The sequence below is a fragment of the Eptatretus burgeri genome, chromosome 8, assembly GCF_056783735.1.
Source record: "Eptatretus burgeri isolate ZD-2024b chromosome 8, Ebu_testis_v1, whole genome shotgun sequence".
NCBI classification, from domain to species: Eukaryota; Metazoa; Chordata; class Myxini; order Myxiniformes; family Myxinidae; genus Eptatretus; species Eptatretus burgeri.
The window spans coordinates 65,622,581-65,642,253 of NC_140968.1; the positions used below are offsets into that span (position 1 = coordinate 65,622,581).

The 19,673-nt window shown below is 43.4% G+C and overlaps 1 protein-coding gene across 5 annotated transcripts in view; it reads left to right on the forward strand.

The window, feature by feature from the left end:
• The window catches only part of STT3B (STT3 oligosaccharyltransferase complex catalytic subunit B), a 75,336-nt gene that overhangs the window by 51,227 nt on the left and 4,436 nt on the right, over positions 1-19,673 (forward strand). For all 5 annotated transcript variants that reach the window (XM_085892335.1, XM_085892336.1, XM_085892338.1 and 2 more), the window contains 11 exons: positions 1,816-1,881; positions 4,333-4,432; positions 4,618-4,716; positions 9,596-9,742; positions 9,854-9,902; positions 10,198-10,352; positions 11,218-11,432; positions 11,717-11,904; positions 12,208-12,379; positions 12,745-12,918; positions 16,287-16,400. In XM_085892335.1, coding sequence (XP_085748461.1) covers positions 1,816-1,881; positions 4,333-4,432; positions 4,618-4,716; positions 9,596-9,742; positions 9,854-9,902; positions 10,198-10,352; positions 11,218-11,432; positions 11,717-11,904; positions 12,208-12,379; positions 12,745-12,918; positions 16,287-16,400 — 1,479 coding nt within the window. The remainder of the gene's footprint in view (positions 1-1,815; positions 1,882-4,332; positions 4,433-4,617; positions 4,717-9,595; positions 9,743-9,853; positions 9,903-10,197; positions 10,353-11,217; positions 11,433-11,716; positions 11,905-12,207; positions 12,380-12,744; positions 12,919-16,286; positions 16,401-19,673) is intronic.

The window sequence follows — 19,673 nt, forward strand, 5'->3', positions numbered from 1 at the left end:
GAGGTTGGTGGTCTCTGTCTTCCACCACTTCCTTTCTGGTCTTGCACCCTCTGCTCTTTCTGTGCTTTATCCCCATCCCCCAAGTTTCTGCAGGGCACACGTCATCCACCATCGGCCCCCTTCTGGTGTAATTACCGAAATCCAGGATCACTGCTCACCTCCACTCATTCGTTCCTCTGTTTTTCCTGCCGGTGGAACCAACTTCCCCATTGCCTTCAATTGCATTCCTCCCTCCATGTCTTCAAGACAACTGTTCCTCACCATCTCAGATCAGCCCCAATCCAAAACCATGATCTTTTCTACCCCAGTTAACCCACAACCCCCACCCCACCTCAATCCCTCCTCCTTCAAAATTTCCACTTTTCCTTCAAGAGAGTTTCCTCCTTTATCCATCTTGTCCACCCATGCATCCTCTCTTGCCCCCCCCCCCCATTCCTCCACTTGCCCATTGTTTGTCCAAGTCTGCCTATATCTTGATCTTCTACCCTGCTGTTGGTGTTTCCTCCCTGTCTCTGCTGTTCCTTTTGTTCTGTTACTTCCTGATCAAGTAACATCGCTCTTCCTGATCGCTCTTGCACGAGCCTAGATTATGTAGACAATAAAAATTCTGTTTTGAGCTCGAGGCTCTGGAGTTGTTATTCATGATTAGGCAGAGAAATATAGTAATGGTAAGGGATGTCTGGATTTGAAATCTCTTGTATCCATCTTGTCCTGGATTTTATTGGAGCCAAGAAATTAGATTGCTTTCTACATTGGTTTATTTTGACTGTTTTTGTTTTTTACCTTTCGTCCGGTAAACAGAAATGAAGAATGCATTGGAGGACTGGAATGTTGTTTTTTGCTTGTAATTTCTGTAATTGTCTTTCAATCAAAATCGATTCATTTACACAATTTTTGTCGTGAATGTGAAAACAAAAACGTACAAGTGCAAAATGTGAGAAAACATCAGCAGTAGAAAATGCAAGCGTTTCTGTGATTTCCTGACCTGAAAGCTGCTGCTACTCATTCAGCAATGGTTGTAGGCCCTAAATCTCAAAGGATGTCAAGACCGTCTCCTTGGACATATCTCGGGCATTTGACAGTCTGACTCCCTGCTTTGGTTGCCAAGCTCTTTGCCTGCAGCTTCCGTGGCCACTTTTTCCTGGATTTCTGATTTCCTCCACCTGTGCAGCCAATACAAACCCTCTCCTCTCCTCTCCCAGTGGAGGCTCGAGTGCCCCAAGGTGATGGATTTTGCCCAGTCTTTGTCCATATCTGCATAACTGACATCTCTAATGCTTCGCAAAACCCCCTGTTCCTTTTTTTTACATGACTCGACATACCCCTGATGGGAAGATAATAGCTGCGTTGCTCTCTGCTGAACTGCAAATGATTAAATGCTGTTCTGAAAAATGGGACATGTCCTTCAATCCTGGAAAATCTCACTGTCTCGCCTTGTTGCTCCGGAAAGATTTTCAGAAGAACCCACCTGACCTATCTATGTATACATTGTCAGCTATTGGAAGAGGTTTAGTCTCTTGAACTTCTTGACCTCACCATCAGCCATGACATCACCTTGGCTGAACATTTAGCAAAGCTGGCCTCCAAAATCAGCCGCGGATTGGGCATCTCCCATGATGAGGCGTCTCAACATGATTGGAATCTCCCACGATGAGGCGAAGCACAAGGTCTGTTGCTCTCATATCACAAGCAGGTCAGTGCCCTCTCCATTGTCTGCCGCCATCTCCTTCGGTTTTTCTCTTTCTCTGCTCTCTCAAACCTTTTTAACAAGTTGTACTGTTCCTTCATTAATGGTTTGTGTTGTTCCTTGTGCAGATCAAGTCGGTTAAGACCGGTTCCCTTTTTTGGTCCGTATGCTGTTGCCTGTCCTACTTTTACATGGTAGGTGTTGGTATTACACATTGGAATTCTCATTTTAATTTTTTTTTTTCTGAATATTTCTTTCCTACAAAAACTTGTTGCACTTTGTCATTCCTTCCATATGAACTTGAATCCCATTGAATCTTGTATGAAAGTGGTGTTGGCCATCCCACATATAAATGATGGAACTCCATCAATTTCCACACTCCCCACACACCCCCAAAATGTTTTACCTCCACCACCGAAGGTTATGTTTTCATTCCAGTCTATGAACAGGATATCTCAAAAGGTTGTGGATGGATTCAGACAAAATTTGGTGGACAGATTGGGTGTTTGAAAAGGACGAATTGATTCCATTTTGGTGAAGTTCTGGATCCGGAAATGACGACCAGAATTTTTCAAGTGATTCTTCACCATTGAGAGATGAGGCCAAAAACAATACATAGCACGATGTCACAAAAGGTTGTGGACGGATTTGGACGAAACTTGGTGAACGAGTTGGGAAGGTGACAAGAACAAGCCGATCAGATTGTGGAGGTTGAGATGCAGATCTGGCTTATCAGTTGAATACATAACATAAACTGTTCAGCCTGGTGGAGGTATGCGCTCTACCGAATGCCGTTCTGGTTTGCTTCCGTATCCATCTCGTCCACCCCTTGCATTCTCCTCTACCCCTCATCGTTACCCGCATCCCTTGTTTTTCCGTCTCCATCTATTTTGTCCCTCAACCCTACCGTTGGCCTCTCTCCCTCTCTCCCTCTCTCTCCCACCTCCCTCTCTCCCATCTCTCTCCTCTCCTCTCCTCTCCTCTCCTCTCCTCTCCTCTCCTCTCTCCTCTCCTCTCCTCTCCTCTCCTCTCCTCTCCTCTCCTCTCCCCTCCTCTCCTCTCCTCTCCTCTTCTCTCCTCTCCTCTCCTCTCCTCTCCTCTCCTCTCCTCTCCTCTCCTCTCCTCTCCTCTCCTCTCCTCTCCTCTCCTCTCCTCTCCTCTCCTCTCCTCTCCTGTTCCTTTTGTTATGTTGCATCCTGATATGTTTTGCATTCTAACTCTTTCATGAGCCTCGACACTGTATACAAAAAACAACTGTGCTTTACTGATTTATTTTGTTTCTTGAAAATAAACTATCTTAAGTTTCATCTTGTTTTGTCAAGTGGAACTGCAAATATGTCCTTCATCACGCTGTCCTTCAGATGGGGAATGCAGAGCCAGCTGTTTTGTCTGCATTTAAGTTGTGGGTGTTAAATTTACCACTGGTATGTTTAAAAAGAGTAGGCCATTGTGTGCTTGTACTCTAACCATGGTGCCCTCCTTGTAGTTATTTGTACAATTCGCATTACCTGCATTAGGTGAGAGTTCTGGAATGTGAATGCTCCATCGGCAAATGTGCCAAATGGCCTACTTCCATTTCCTTGTATCCTTTAATTTTTAATTAAGAACCTTGATCAAAGGACTGACACACAATGGCATACTCTCTTAGAAAGGAATGAAAAGCAGAGATCTTTATGTTCCCAAATTAAGATTGACCCGTTTCCTCATCTGCAGAATGGTGCTCTAAGATGCAGCACCCCCTGTTGTCACCAAACCAGGATGACTAGTTGTCGTCTTATTCAATTCCACAGGAATAATCCAGGACCGCGTCGAGATCGGGGGGCGAGCATGTTGCGAACAAGACCCGAAGTTACATTGATGTCTTCCATCCATAAATTTCACTCGGTGCTTTTGAGTCACCGTCGTCAACTGAAAATACATTTCCCACTCCTTTTTGCACTCGTAATACGTCTGTGCCTCGGAATGAGGATTTGGGTGCTGAATATTTTGTGTTACATTGTGCTCCATTATCCCCACGCCTTTTGAAAAAAAAAAAAAACGGGGGGATATTGTAATCATCTCCGAGCTCTGTCTCTGTCTCTCGGTCTGTGTCCGTCTATCTCCTCAACGGTTGTGCAGAAATTCACCACCAAACTTGGTAGGTATGATCACCACATGGCATGAAGGTGTGAGAGCAGTATCATTTTTGGTCCTGCCTCCTGGGGCAGGGTCAAAAGATCAAATGCTGTTCCAAGCAATGCAATTACGGGCACGTTTTCAAATGAAACTTTGTGTATGCAATCAACATTGGGAGACTCGTCAAATATATAACGATTTTTTGGGGGAGATTTGATCCCCCCAAATAATGCCCCCAGTGGGTGGGGACTTGGGGGTCACAGGGGTTAAAAGGTCACAACCTTTTGCCATCTTTCAACTTTGCTTTAGGTGGGAAGTGTGGGGATTTGCAATGGCGCACCATCAACTTCACTTTATTTTTATTAATGGAGATTTTTATTTCTTCAAAATACTTGGCAGATGTTTGTATTTACAGAGGTCGTGCACCAAATGAAGTGGCTTTAAATAAGAATAGTAGAAAATGGCGAACTCAAGTGTATAATGGGGGGTGGGGGAAGAACTAAACTAACGCAATACTGTGTCCTATGCAGGTGTCAGCCTGGGGTGGATATGTGTTTATCATCAATCTCATTCCACTACATGTACTCGTGCTGCTGTTGATGCAGAGGTACAGCAGGAGGCTTTACGTAGGTATGTATCGCATGCAGCCAACCCAATATATCAGTGATGCAAGGATTTTCATGGCATATTTGAAAAGTTCTTTGACACTTGCTTCTTGTTTTAAGCTGAGAATGGTGAAACGAAATGAAATTGGTAGTGAGTGAGATTCCAAGATAATGTGTGGCTCTGTGCACATGTGGACCCCTTCTGCACAGCTTACAGCACCTTCTACATTCTCGGACTCATCCTGGCCATGCAGGTTCCTTTCGTCGGTTTCCAGCCAATCCGTACGAGTGAGCACATGGCTGCTGCAGGTTAGGTTTGAGCACCACATTTGCTGAGTAGGAATGTGTTTTGGTGAAAATGGGATACAATTTTGACGTAAAGGAGAAACTTTAGTTGAGATGGAAATTGTGGTCTTTCAGCCGAGTAACTTATTGAGTGAAATATATATACATATATATTGTTGTCGTTTCCGCCGCGTTCAGCGTGCGGACGACCGTTCTTGCCAAATCGCGGTCACACGCCTACCGAAGGCCGCAATCCAGTCGTGACTTTCCGGACCAACCCCAAAATCCAGTCACGGATGCCTTAACACATCATAAACTAGCCAATTCTTCTGTCCATGCGCTACAGGGTCGATCGCCGAATCATCGATGTACCTAATTATTCGCGCAGACAGAAATACCGGTAGTTTATACCTCGACGGGACCTGCATGAAAACGAGCCGCTTGAGCGGCTCGTTCCGTATGCGAAGTCGAGCGGTTTTAAATCGCCAAATCCCGTCAGACCAAATGATCACTTTTATCGGCCTTTATAGCCAGTTAATATCCCGAGCGCACCATGGCAGTCAATGGCAGAAAGTGACGCAACGAGCCGGTTCACGTTCAACAATGGGGGCATTTATTTCCACACTCAGCACGTAAGCAGTCAATGGGGGGATGGGGACAAGACACGAGCAAAAGACCTACAGCCAGGTATAAGAAATGCAAGTATATACAGACACTTATGCAATTCACTACTTATTGGACTGGCACCACGAACACACACACACACACACACACACACACACACACACACACACACACACACACACACACACACACACACACACACACACACACACACACACATGATCGGACCAGCTGGTCTTTATTAAGACCTATCTCGGACCTGCCCACCTCATGCAGTCTTCGAGGACCAGGTCCCCGGGGCCTACTGGACCCCCCGCACGATCCAGATGGTCCAAGCGAGCGAAGTCGGCAGGGCGAAGGCTGGCGGGAGAAGACCCTCCGTGCGCACTTTCCAGAACTCCTGCACGACCAGGAGAACCAGCCGCGAAGGACGACAGGAGGACCATGCCCGGAGAACCGACAAAAAGCTCGGAGAAGCTCGAAGAAGCTGGTAGAAGAAGCTGGTGTAAGCTAAGCTGGTTAAAAAAGAGCTCTGTTTCCGTCCTTCTCTTCCCTTTTTATTTCTGAAGGGCTCGCCTTGCTTCCCGCGTGACTCATCCGCTGTCTCAGTGGGGGCTGCCGCATTCCATTCTCCCCGCTGGCTGTTTTTATGCCCATATTCGGTAAGGAATTCACCTCGGGGATTCAGTCTGAACACGCCCGCATTGCATTCCCCCCCCCCCGCCAAATTGGAACAGCTTTGACGGGGTTTACGGGAATGAAGTCCAGACAGATTTGGCCCCAGAAGATATTGTTTTGGCCCAGATTTTCAGCCAAAGTACTTCCCAGTGGAGGGACAGGGGAATCTCACCGGCCTCCACCAACAGGGATGAGACTGGCATGCTGGCAAAAGCACCCAAACGGACTCGGAGGGCTTTAGCTGGAATGACTTCTAGTTTTCTGTGGTTGGTTTATGACATGTCTGAAAACACCCGACAACCATAGATGAGATGGGAACGGATATGGGCTTTGTACATAAGAATAAGACTTTTCTGGTGAGCTCCCCAGGATATACGAGAGAAGTTTCAGATTGAATTCAGTCCTCAGCACATTTGAAGGCCAGCTTCTTTATATGGGTGCTCTAAGTTAACCCCTCATCCAAAACAACTAGAAAGGACACTTCTGTGGGGCTACCAAAAACGTCTACATCTCCAGGCCCCACTCCGCCAACAACAGGCCCTGCACCCTCCCGGAAAAGCGCCGAACAGCCCGGATGGATCAGGCACGAGACGCAACTGCCGGTGCATCTTATCATTGACCTGGACGCCGATCTCGAGAATGATCGCCAGAAGTTGCAGGAGTTGGTCAAGGACAAAGCACTCGCTAGTGGGTTGTCCATGCAGGAACAGTGCTGGCGGTGGCTGTGGCAGAAGCAGCAACAGGATGTGACTGAACACAATAGTTACCTTACCAGACATTAAAATCCTCATTCTGCAAAGAAGAAAGGATCTTGGATAATTTCAGGTCAAGGTTCCGCTGTAAGGGGTCAAGACTGGAATCTGTTGCAGTGGGGTGCATCATGAGTGGTCTTCATCGGGGAGCCTGGGATACTCCACGTCCACACTGGTCTGGTCGACGATGAAAGTCCACTCTCTGTTGTTCACTCTTCTTCCCTTCCCTCATCACAGGAGGTCAGTCTGAACGACTGTGAGGCCAACCTTTCTCCTCTACTTGGTTAATCACTCGGTGAATGAGTCGGTTTCTCTTTTCAAACAATAAAGATCTATTTATCCCTTGAAAAGGAATGTCTTATTCATGAAAACGAAATCCCGCCAAGCGCCCGTCCAGAAGTGACTTCAGTCCATTTTATTGACGTCTGGTGAGGGAGGAGCCCAAAGTTGGATCAGGGTGGTTGGTAGGCGTTCTCCAGTGCTCCCATTGGTGCATGGACACTTTTATAAGTATTAGCCCCACCCCTGCTTGATGCCGAAAATGGCCTCATTTGCCCCCCAACTTGGTCACGCGACGAAGCTCCGAGATTAACACGGGGCGCGGATTTCTGGGGGTGCTTTCTGGCCCTGAACGTGTGCCGGACACCAATTGGTGGTCGTGATTGAGCAGAGCGCCAGGGCTATTCAGGTGATGTTGAACAGATTCCAGCACATACTTGTGCTTCAAGCTACACGCCAAAACATTCCGAATACTAGAACGGGCACTCGGGAGAGCGCATACCTTCGCCGCCGCAACTTTTTTTCCGGGCACATTTGAAAAACGTCATTTTAAAACGTCCATTACGTCACAACTGTCAGTCCGATTGACGTCAAATTTGTTGTATAACCTCCTTGAAGGCAGTCCAACAAAATGGAATGATAAACACTGAAAAATGAAAAAGTTGAAAAATGACGTCATCTTTTGACATCATTTTGACGCACTTCCGGGGACGTCACGTCCAATCGGGGACTACCATTCTGAAAGCTCGTAGTTCACTGAATGTTTTAACGTTGGTTTCATGTCAATAGCTCTATTAGATCTGAAGCTATGCCGACAAGTATATTTTGACCTTGAGTGTGACCTTGACCTTGACTACAGAGTTAATTGGCAAAACCTGTACATCAATAAACAGATATTTTGGTGCTGATCCTAATGCCTGGATTTGGGAGACTTTGCTTTATAAATTATATAGATATTTGAATGTAAAATATCAGGACATTTTAGCCACAATTGAAAAACGTCATGTTCAAACATCAATGACATCATAACGGTCAGTCCAATCGAAGTCAAATTTGGTGTGTGACGTCCTTAAGGTAAGTCCTACAAAATGGTATGATCAAAACTGATGAGATCGAAAATTGAAAATTTACGTCATCTTGTGACGTCATTTAGACGCACTTCCGGTGACGTTACATCAACTCCGACACTACATATCTGAAAGGTATCTCGTCATGGAACAATATGGCGGTGGTTGCATGTCGATAGCTGTATTATGAAGGAAGTTATGCTCAAAAGAGTGTTTTTGACCTTTTCATGACCTTGACCTTTGACCCGATCGCTCCCAAAATCTAATCAAATCGTCCTTGGATAATCACGAATCATCCCACCAAATTTCATGCAATTCGGTTTAATACTTTGAGTTATGCGAATAACAAACAAACACACATATTCACAAATAAATAAATACACAGCGACCAAAACATAACCTTTCGCAGAATGCGAAGGTAACAAGCATCTGTTATGGTAGGTAGCTTCCATGGTTCCCCAATATCTTCAAAGGACAGTGGTGGGCATCTGAGGTGGTGACTGCGGTTGCGGCATTCATAGCGGTTGTAGGGAGGTGGTTGAAGTATTGTAGCGGTTTTGGTGAGACGAGCGTGGCGTTGTAGCGGTTATGGTGAGGTGAGCAAGCTTGAATGGATGTTGGGATTTTTAATAAGGACGTTGTGATGGTTATCGGAATGATGCAGTGTTGTGGTTCGAGGCTGGAGAAGATCTGAGGCGATGGTTTGTTCGGGAATTACGCTAAGTTCGAATGAGGTTTTTGCGGAACGTACTAATGGTAATATGTGGCTGTGGCATACATGCCTGTGTGCAGAGAAGACTGTGTGCAGCAAAGTCGATAGAATATAGACCTACTGTATTTAAAGCCCTCACAATCCATTTTGTCCCATATACCCACTAGACATGAGGGAAGGGCTACCAAAAACGAATACTGATGAAACAACTGCCTTAGTCTTGGGGGAGTGCCAGCTTCGCAGAACCACAACGATATATATAACCACCACCACCACTGATTGAATCCATCCATCCATCCATTGGGACCATACTCTGTGCAGAGCATTGGTGTTGCCTTAGCAGTCTCCTTGGCAATTGGACACAATCCTGGACGGGTCGCCACTCCGACACAGGATACCGGCAAGCTGGCACTCGTTTTGCCGACCTTGGAAGGATGACAGGCAGAGTCAACCCCACCTCGTATTAATTCAACAGCGAATGTGATTTGAACTCAGGATCCTCAGATCCCAAGCCTACCACCTTAACCATTAAGCCAACAGCAGACATATACTGATTGAATACTCCATTGACATTACCATGATAGCCCTGAGAAATGGGGTCCAGGTTTTTAAAAACAAACACTGACTCTTTTAAAGTGCTGCTTCTGCAGCATCTTCAACAACTAAACAGGCAGATGTAATTGTAAAGTGGCTTAAAGTTATTGCACAACCATGCATGTTTTCAACCATTGCTTCACATTGAGATTCAAGTGGTTGATTTTACCTGCCCATACCATATGGCCTGCATACAGGTGTGTTTGCACTGCTGCAAGCCTATGCGTTCTTGCAGTACCTGCGCGATTGTCTCACGCGACAGGAGTTCAAGACCATCTTCTTTGTGGGCGTGCTGGCCATGGCCACGCTGGTCTTTCTCGCTGTTATTTACTTTACTTACACAGGTGAGCTTCCCAACCCTCTTCTGCCTGTCTTGTTTGTTGCTTCACTCATTAAATGGATGTAATTTTGCGTTCAAGAAAAAAAATTGTATGCAAAGCTTTGGTACCTTGCAGGCTACATCGCGCCATGGAGTGGACGGTTCTACTCGCTCTGGGACACTGGGTGAGTTTCCCGATCCGGGCTATGCTTTAGTCATCACTCGAGCTCTCACTTGTATCCAAATCGGTCTGATCAGGGGCACCTCTCCTCAGAAGGCAGAGATATCTCTAACATTATACTTTGGATGAATAAATGAAAGAAAGAAAAAGTCAGTCCTGAAATGCATAAGTGACTAGTTCCATTTTTGTACATTCATTCATTCTGTATATTAATATTGTTCATTCATCCTGCTTGTGTGGGGTGGGCAAGGTGGGAGTTTGCTGACTTGATTCTGATGTCATAACCCTCGCTTGATCAGCTATGCCAAGATCCACATCCCGATTATTGCTTCCGTGTCTGAGCACCAGCCAACCACGTGGGTCTCATTTTTCTTTGACCTGCACATCCTCGTGTGCATCTTCCCCGCAGGCCTCTGGCTCTGCATCAAGAACGTTAATGATGAAAGAGTTTTCAGTGAGTCTTCCAGCTCATGCCTCCAATACACATGGTTATGAAGAATGCATAAATTGAAATGTTGCAGTAAATGTTTGGCTTGTTTGGTTGCTGCTCATTTATTTTTAATTGTAAGTGTGAATAACCATCCCCTTTTCACCCGCAACTCCTTTTGTTGTGGCGCATCTTTGCATTTGTATCCAGCTGTTTACCCTTCACCCCATCTATTGATCCTTCGATCTCTGTTGTCCTGTTGTTCCATGAGCGTCGACATTAATATTTTTAAAGGTTCTGATTTTATCTTGTGTTTTTGTGCATGATACAAAGCTTCACTTATTTTTAGGAGGATTGAGAACACCCACATACAATTAAGCCTTTCCACTCCTGCTGTCTTTTGTTTTGGTGTTTGTTTGTTTTTTTGGGGGGCAAAAGCATAAGCTCCACCTGTTTACAAAGTTTAATATTTGGTTTGTCTTCATTAAATGAAAGATGAGAATGTTTTTGGTTGATGAGGTAGCATCCTCACCATTTTGAGGATAGGGTGTGGTGGATACATTTTTGATTATCTTTCTTCAAAGTACTCCATGCAACTATTTCACTGCAGACATACTGGCCGATCGTACTGTCAAACCACAGGAAGTGCCCCTCTCACATTACGTGGAGGTTAAGCATTGCAGTTGCATGATAAATCGCATTAAGACCGCCCGTTCAAGGGCTCGTGTTTTGTCATTTCTGGATAATCATCTTCAACGTGATTCAGAAAAAATGATAATTGGTTTGAAGTTTGAACACCCCCCCCCCCCCCATTTCCTCCTCTAATATTTTGTTTCCTCAAATGTCTAATGTCAAATCTCTTGTCTCCATCACCTCCATCTGTCTTGCACAGTCATTCTATATGCCATCAGCGCAACATACTTTGCTGGTGTCATGGTGCGCCTGATGCTGACACTCACTCCAGTGGTGTGTGTCCTTGCTGCCGTGGCATTTTCCAGCGCCTTCCAGCGCTACCTTGCAGACGAGTCTCAGCCAACGCGAACAAGCTCCGGAGATGACAGTGATGATGACGACAGCCGTACGAGTACCAGTGCTCTCTACGACAAGGTAGCGTTATGATGTGCATGTCCTTCCACTGTTGGCCACTAATGTGAATCACAACTCCACTTTCTCCATAGTTCGTTGTTTTGTTTGTGGTGTTTTGCCGTGTCACACTTGCGAGCAATAATGGTGCAATGACTATCACGCTGAAATCTCTGCTTTCGTTGTGATAAGACGAGACGCGCTTATTACTGCATTCATAGGTGTCTCCGATACAAAAGTCCGAGACTTAAACTCTGGTCTTTCTGTTCGGTATCCTGCTCCCACAAAGATGGGTTTTTTTGCCATAGGCTGGAAAGCTACGGAGACACCCCTCTGAGCAGGAGAAGACCGAAGAAGGTCTCGGGCCTAACGTCAAGAGCATAGTTGTGATGCTACTCCTAATGATGCTCATGATGTTTGCTGTACACTGCACTTGGGTCACCAGTAATGCCTACTCGAGTCCCAGCGTTGTCCTCGCTTCCTACAACAATGATGGGCAAGTATGGATGTCATCTGAAGACAAATTTGCTTCAAATGCAAAGCACATTTGAAGGGGAACTTTGAGCACACCATTGCATAATTACATTAAATTCTCTTTTTTGCTTTTGATAATCGGTTTCTAAGTCTTTTAATTTTGCCAAGGTGAATAAATTTACCAGGCAGGCCATTTCAAGAAAAGAAATTTTAAAAAATTAGCATGTCTGTTGTACAACCTTGATTGGTTGATAGGTCTTAAACATGTTATACTTTACAAGACCTGTCAAATGATATAGATCCACTTTTATTTCCCTTCCCACAGTTCTCGCACCATCCTGGACGATTTCCGTGAGGCCTATTATTGGCTGCGCCAAAACACAGGAGAGCACGCACGTGTAATGTCTTGGTGGGACTACGGCTACCAAATTGCGGGCATGGCCAACCGCACCACCCTGGTTGATAACAACACCTGGAACAACAGCCACATTGCATTGGTGTGTCTCACCTCACCCTGCAGTGTTCGTCTTGGTTACTAGCAGTGGTGTTGTTGTTTTACTTCTTGGTTCTTTCTTTTTCACTGTTGTTTAAGGATCCACATTTATTGGGATGGGTATTGGTTTGTTTTTCTTCAGTGGAATCGTACCTTCTTACGATGGGTTTGTGACAGGGCAACAGTCATCTTTTTTTTGTATTGTGAAACAGGTTAGACATGAGAGCATATGTGGCTGGGTTCCTGTCTTTTATTTTGGCCTTGGATATGTTCAATAAGCACTGAGCCAAACTTATAATTGATGGATAGTGATTTGTCTCAAATACAAAATGGCTTGCAAACGTGATTGTGTAAATATGGCATTGGCAGGTGGGAAAAGCAATGTCCTCCAATGAGACGGCAGCTTACGCCATAATGCGCAGCCTGGACGTGGACTACGTGCTTATCATCTTCGGTGGGGTCATCGGTTACTCGGGAGACGATATAAACAAGTTCCTGTGGATGGTTCGAATTGCCGAGGGGGAACACCCAAGGGACATCCGGGTGAGAAGTGTTGTGGAATGATTTTAAGGTAGATAAACGCGAGATGGCTATGCTTAGGGAGATGAGTATTGGGTTTTTATCGCATTCACTAATATTTCAGGGAACAGGTTTATACGATATGCAAAAGTTTTTACCCGACATTTATCATGTTTTAGTTCATGAATGCTTGGGTATTTTGAAATTATTTTACTGGGTAATGGCTGCAGTTCAATTTGAAGAAACTGGAAAAGTACACTGACCATACTTCAGGTATAAAATTCTTCGCAATTATCGTCACTCTAATCTAACATTTAAATGGGCCTAAAGGTAACCAATTTTTCATTTGGACTGGTAGCTCTGAGGAACATATGTCGAGCGAATACAGCTGTAAAGAAACTTTGTGGACAGGTTGGGTGTGTGAAAAGGATTAATTGATTCAATTTTGGTGAAGATCTGAATCCGGATCCGGCTACTATAATTTTTTAATTGATTCTTCACCATTGAGAGGTGGGGCAAAAAACGATACATAGCACGATATATCAAAAACTTGTGGACGGATTCGGATGAAACTTGGTGGACATGTTGGGTGTGTTACAAGGAAAAATTGATGAACTTTGGTGAAGATGCGAATCTGGATCCAGATCTGATAATTTTTCAGTGATTCTTCACCCTTGAGGGATCGTGCTAAACCGATATATAGCACGATATCTCAAAAAGTTGTGGACATGTTGGGTGTGTGACAAGGAAGAAATGATTCAATTTTGGTGAAGATCCGGATCTGATGATTTTTAAAGTGATTCTTCACCCTTGATAGGGCTAAATTAATACATTGCACGATGTCTCAAAAAGTTGTGGACGGATTCGGATAAAACTTGGTGGGCAGGTTGGCTGTGGTGACCACGATGAATTGATTCGATTTTGTGAAGATCCGAATCCGGATCTTGATAGAATAATTATTTAATTTTTCAAATAATTCTTTTCACATTGAGAAATAGGGCCAAAAATGATATCTTGCATGATATTTCATAAATGTATTGGGCCCGATATGTTCTCGTGGATCAGGCATTACCTGGCAGGGGTATGCACTCTTCCGAGTGCCCTTCTCGTTCATTTGTTTGTTTGTGTGCAGGATATCTCAAAAAGTTGACAGATTCAGATGAAATTTGGTGTTCAGGTTGGGTGTGTGGCAAGGAGGAATTGATTAGATTTTGGTGAAGATCCGAATCTGCATACGGATATGAGAATTTTTTAAGTGATTCTTCACCATTGAGATATAGAGCAAGACTAAAATATAGCACGATATCTCACAAAGTTGGACGGATTCGGATGAAACTTGGTGAACGCGTTGGGTGTGTGACCACGACGAATTGATTTGATTTTGGTGAAGATCCGAATTCGGATCTTGATACGAGAATTTTTATTTTATTTTAAGTGATTCTTTACCATGGAGAGATGGGACCAAAAACGATATCGTAATGTATAGCATGATATTTCAAAAATGTAATGGGCCTGATATGTTCTCGTGGATCAGGCATTACGCGGCGGAGGTATGCACTCTACCGAGTGCCCTTGTAGTTTGATTCTATTTCTATTTACTTGAATCATAAGAATTTGTTTGGATTATTTTAATGGCATTTTTATTGTTCAAAAGTTTTTGCTGAATCACAAGGTCTTCCTCCTTTCCCCTCACCCTCCTTATTCCCATGCAGCAGTGACACAAGTAGCTCCTTCCCTAAATTTCCTCAACTATATGAAAATGAAATTCCATTGTTCTTGTTTTTTTTATGATTACTATTATTTATTTTTCTTCCAACTTTTTAAGTTATCCCTTTTTTGTTTGAGCCACAAATATACTGATATCCGGTGAATACGAGAATCCAAAAGCTTTATCGTTGTTACCACGTGGCATGGTACATGACACCCATCCATGACACATTGAGCATTTTAATGTGCAGTGCAGATACAAATGTATACATTGAGATTGCAATAAAAAGGTACGATGCTGCATTTAAATCTGTGAACAGCGAAAACCTACTTTGTGTTGACAGATTCCACGTAATATCCATTCAGTTTAAAATAACAAAATAAATGAAATTGAAACATTAATTTAAACAAAGTGCAAAGTTAATATTGATGTAACGGAGGGGACAAAAGGCATAACATTACACATCGCAGAATGCAGGGGCAATCAAAACAGCACATGAAAACAATACACCAGTACTGCCAAGTATTCTTGCACTATTTTATACAACTCTTCATTTTTACAGTTTTATTCAATTTTCAGGTTTCTGAGCTTGTTTTCTGTGTCTTTTAAAAATACACCAAAACAGCTCAATCGTCCCGTTTTAGAAGATTTTTTTTGAGGGGGGGGGAGGGGGTCAGGGGATGGTACAAAAAGACAAAGTAGTTTGAACCTCAAAAAAAAAAAACAGGGTTTAATGCTGGTTGCATCACATTTTTATTCTGTTTTAAGAACAAAACATCAAACCAAGTACAAGATAGCCCAAAAGTTCCCCGAGATGGTGCAACCGCTTGTTTTTAACATTTATTTTAGATAATTGTCTAATGCATTGTAATTTTGTAAATATAGAAGGTGAAATCTTGTGAAACTAACCACTAATATCAGTAAACATTTTTTGACCTCTTTGGCCTGTGATCGGGTTTTTATTTTTTAACTTGCCATTTACTAAATTATTTTGTTTTCAACAAGCCATAGCTTAGTAAAATGTTTCGATACATGTACATGACGCTCCCATAACGGGAGGGGGTTGAATTCCTGTTTTACAACAAATAGGTGGACTGAACTGTATCCTTGTAAGGACAGAAACTGAGGGCACGAACTCAGAATACAATATTTATTTTTATACAAAATTTATTACGGTTTCTACCAAAAATAAATTTGTAATTTTCATTCCAAAACGAATGAATGTTCAAAAGTCGTTTTTTCAATTATTGATCCAAACGCTTTAGTCATGTATTTTGTATGAAACTGAAGACTACAAATAGATTTTTGATAATGGATTGTCAGAGAGCCCCTTGAGATGGAACAATGCGAGGTAATTTTTTATTTATTAAATGCCTGCAAGCTTGCTTGGGAAAGATAAACAGGGACTTTATCATCCTCTATCTCCTGTATGAAATATGAAGATTAAAACAAAATGTAGTCATAGTGTAAAATATTTTTGTGAGGTGTTTGTGTGCATTTGAACATTCGGTATTTGAGCTTTCAGAAGCCCTTCCATATTGCTTGTTGGTGGGTTGCCAGTACCCAATATGATTGATGATTATTGCACGGTTTGCTCTATAATTGATCTCATGAAATTGCAAATGCATAACTTCATTTTGGGAGCAATTTAACTCAAACCCACCCTATCATGTTGCTTCCCCAGGAAAGTGACTACTTCACTCCACAGGGAGAGTTTCGTGTAGATCGTGGTGGCTCTCCTGTGCTTCTGAATTGTCTCATGTACAAAATGTCCTATTACCGTTTTGGGGAGATGCAGGTTGGTGAAACGTACTGTTTGAATACTTTATCATCTCATCCATCACAAACACCTCCATTACTTCCTTTCATAACATATATATATATATATATATATATATATATATATATATATATATATATATATATATATATATATATATATATATATATATATGCATTGTTGCGGGTCGGGTGAGAAGACCACTTGGGCCAAACAAAAAAAGGAGTTTGTTTCCGGTTTCCTACCGACCCATTACTTTTATATGCAACCCTACGATTTTTATTGACAATTTGGACTCGGGCGCATTTGACTCGGGCGCCGCCATTTTGAATCCCGCGTGTTACGTCAGTGAGAGTTTCAAAATGGTGGCGCCTGAGTCAAACGCGCACGAGGACTGCTTTGTGGATCGCTCTTTTCACGGTTAGTTTCACCTATTGTGTTGGTGATGGTGACAGTGGTGATGGTGACGGTGGTAATAGTGGTGGTGGTGTAGTGGTGGTGCAATAGACTTGCAAAAATGCACTAGACTTGCTGTTAAACTTTTAATATATACGTATATATATATATATATATATATATATATATATATATATATATATATATATATATATATATATATATATATATATATATATATAGTGCATTTCAGCAAGTCGAGTGCACCACCACTACCACCAAGGAAAATAAACATTTTAAATCGAGTTATATGAATGTATGTATTCATGGAAAAAAAAATTGTCAAAAAAAAATTCCCGACCTACCTACCCAATTTTTTTTTGGCCATGCAATAGGAAACAAATGTTTGGGGTTTTTTTGGCCTAGGTGGGGTAAGCTATCTCGGCTCCCACCAAACTCCCCAGAATTTAGTGTAGTAGATAGTAGAAAAATCGTGCAAATTATGATACAAGCATCAAATTTGGCATTTCTGTTCTGCAGGGCTTTCTGATCAAATCTGCCTGATTGGCCATTTGAAAATCCAAGATGGCAGCCATTTTTCAAGATGGCCTCCAAGTTAGCCTCCCAAAGTTGACTTTTTGCTTAGAAGTATTTGTAGTTGTCCGATTTGCATGATCTAAGTGTGGATTCCTATGTTTTCAAACCTGCTGGAGTGGATTTTCCTGTCTTTAAAGCCCCTGACACACACTTTTTCTGATTTTTCACATTTGTTTATGATTTTCATACGTTTGCATGACTTAACATGTATGTAGTAGTAGCTACTTATGCATGGGGTGTAGGGGTGTAGTGTTAGAGGTAGTACCTTTGTTTCAGCAGTCAGCCACATCCCTTGGATGGACTACTGGCACTGGTCCTCATCACTGGCCCAACTCTCATCTATGGCTCCAAGAAGTTGCTAGTGCACGGCATCGGCCACACCCTGGTAAACCACGTTGGCTCGCGAGCTAAACTAGATGAGGGTAAACCGCGTTGGCTCGCGGGCTAAACTAGATGAGGGTAGCACACAGAAGGTCTCTGCATGTGATGGAGTACATCTAGCTCCAAATTTTCGAAGTGCACGAAATTGATGAAACAGATGTGCTGATTGAATCCAGGCCACGTACCAGTCCTTTCATCAACATTTCCAGTTCATCGCCAAGAAAGAATTTCTTGAAGGAGTGATTGTCGGGCACTACCAAGGCACATTGGTGACATCACTGCTGTGAAACTCAGCATGGGGTTCAGTGTCAGCTAAGTAGGAATTGTATGTTGGCATCATTGTTGGCATCATACTGCAACATTTTACTAGTGTCCCAAATATTGCCTCATCAACCCCGGATCAGTTAGGCAGCCGCACCTGAATCGACAGGACGTGCCAGCATGGGAGAGCCGAGCCAAGGATAACGGGGTTTTAGTTATCTGGATGGTGTACAGATCGCACAGGACTTATGACACTGGATGAACGATTGGACTAGGTGTAGGGCAGATGCATAAACCTAGTTGTATCCCATACAGGAAAGTGTCCATTATACATGTACAGGGTGGTAAAAGAATAAACCCTTGACCCTGAACGTCATACTGGCCATGGACGCGAGTTCTACTGGTAAATCATGGAACACTGTCTGGACCAAGTGTTGCCTATGTCAGGAGGTTAAGAAAGAAGATCAAAAGTCCCCCCCCCCCCCAGGCCAATCCTGCCAAAAGAGGAGATGATGGGTATGTGAACTTGGCAAGGAATATTCCTCTGTTTCACTCACTAAATGCACATCCAATCAAGCTCGACCCTGCAAGACTTGACGAAGGTGGTGGGATAGAGGAAACCTTGAGACAAAACAAGGCACGATATCATGAGAGTTGCAGGTTTCTATTTAACAACACAAAGTTACACAGAGCTGAAAAAACATCAATCCTTGCAGGTGCTTGTGATGAGGGCAGTCAAAGTAGGCTCCCACGAAAGGTCCAAGAAGCTAAAACACAAGAATGTTTTCTTTGCGAAACCCAAGGGGGTGAACTTCGAGAAGCAATGACAATGAAATTGAATAAGTGAATAAACAAATGTGCAAAAACACTCAGTGATAGAAAACTCCTTGCCAAACTAAGTGTAGGAGATGTCGTAGCACAAGAACTGAAATATTACCCTGCCTGCTTGGTGGCACTGTATAATCGAGAACGAGACTACCTGAAGGCGCAGGAGCAAGAGAAAGCACAGGAGCACTGGAAGGAAGCATATCCAATTGCTTTCTCCGAACTGGTCACCGACATTAGTGAGATGAAAACTGCCAGTGAGAGTACAGATCCACCCATTTTCAGGCTTGCTGATATGACCATGCTTTACAAGCAGAGGCTGGAGCAGCTTGGTGTTGAATCGCCTGATGTTCATCCCACTCGACTTAAGGACCAGCTGCTTTTTCACATCCCCAAGCTACAAGCTCATCGCCAAGGACGAGATGTTCTGCTGGCTTTTGAGAATGATGTCGGCTCAATCCTCACACAAGCATCCAAGTACGGTGAAGCGATCCATCTAGCGAAAGCTGCTGGGATAATAAGACGAGACATGCTCCATCAAAAGTCGCATTTCAGCAGCACGTTTCATGACACAGACTAAGAACAGGCTGTACCACCATCACTTCTGCAATTTGTATGCATGGTCGAACATGGCGCAGACATCAAGTCCCAACTCCAGCATGGAGCATCGAAATCTGACCTTTCTATATCACAGCTCCTGCAGTACAACTGCTTTGCCAAGTACAAGGAAGGAAAGGATGTCCACAGGCATTCCAAGGACCGTGAGACACCTTTTGCAGTCTACGTTGGCCTGTATGTGTTTGCTTCGGGAAGTCAACTTCGGGAGGCTAA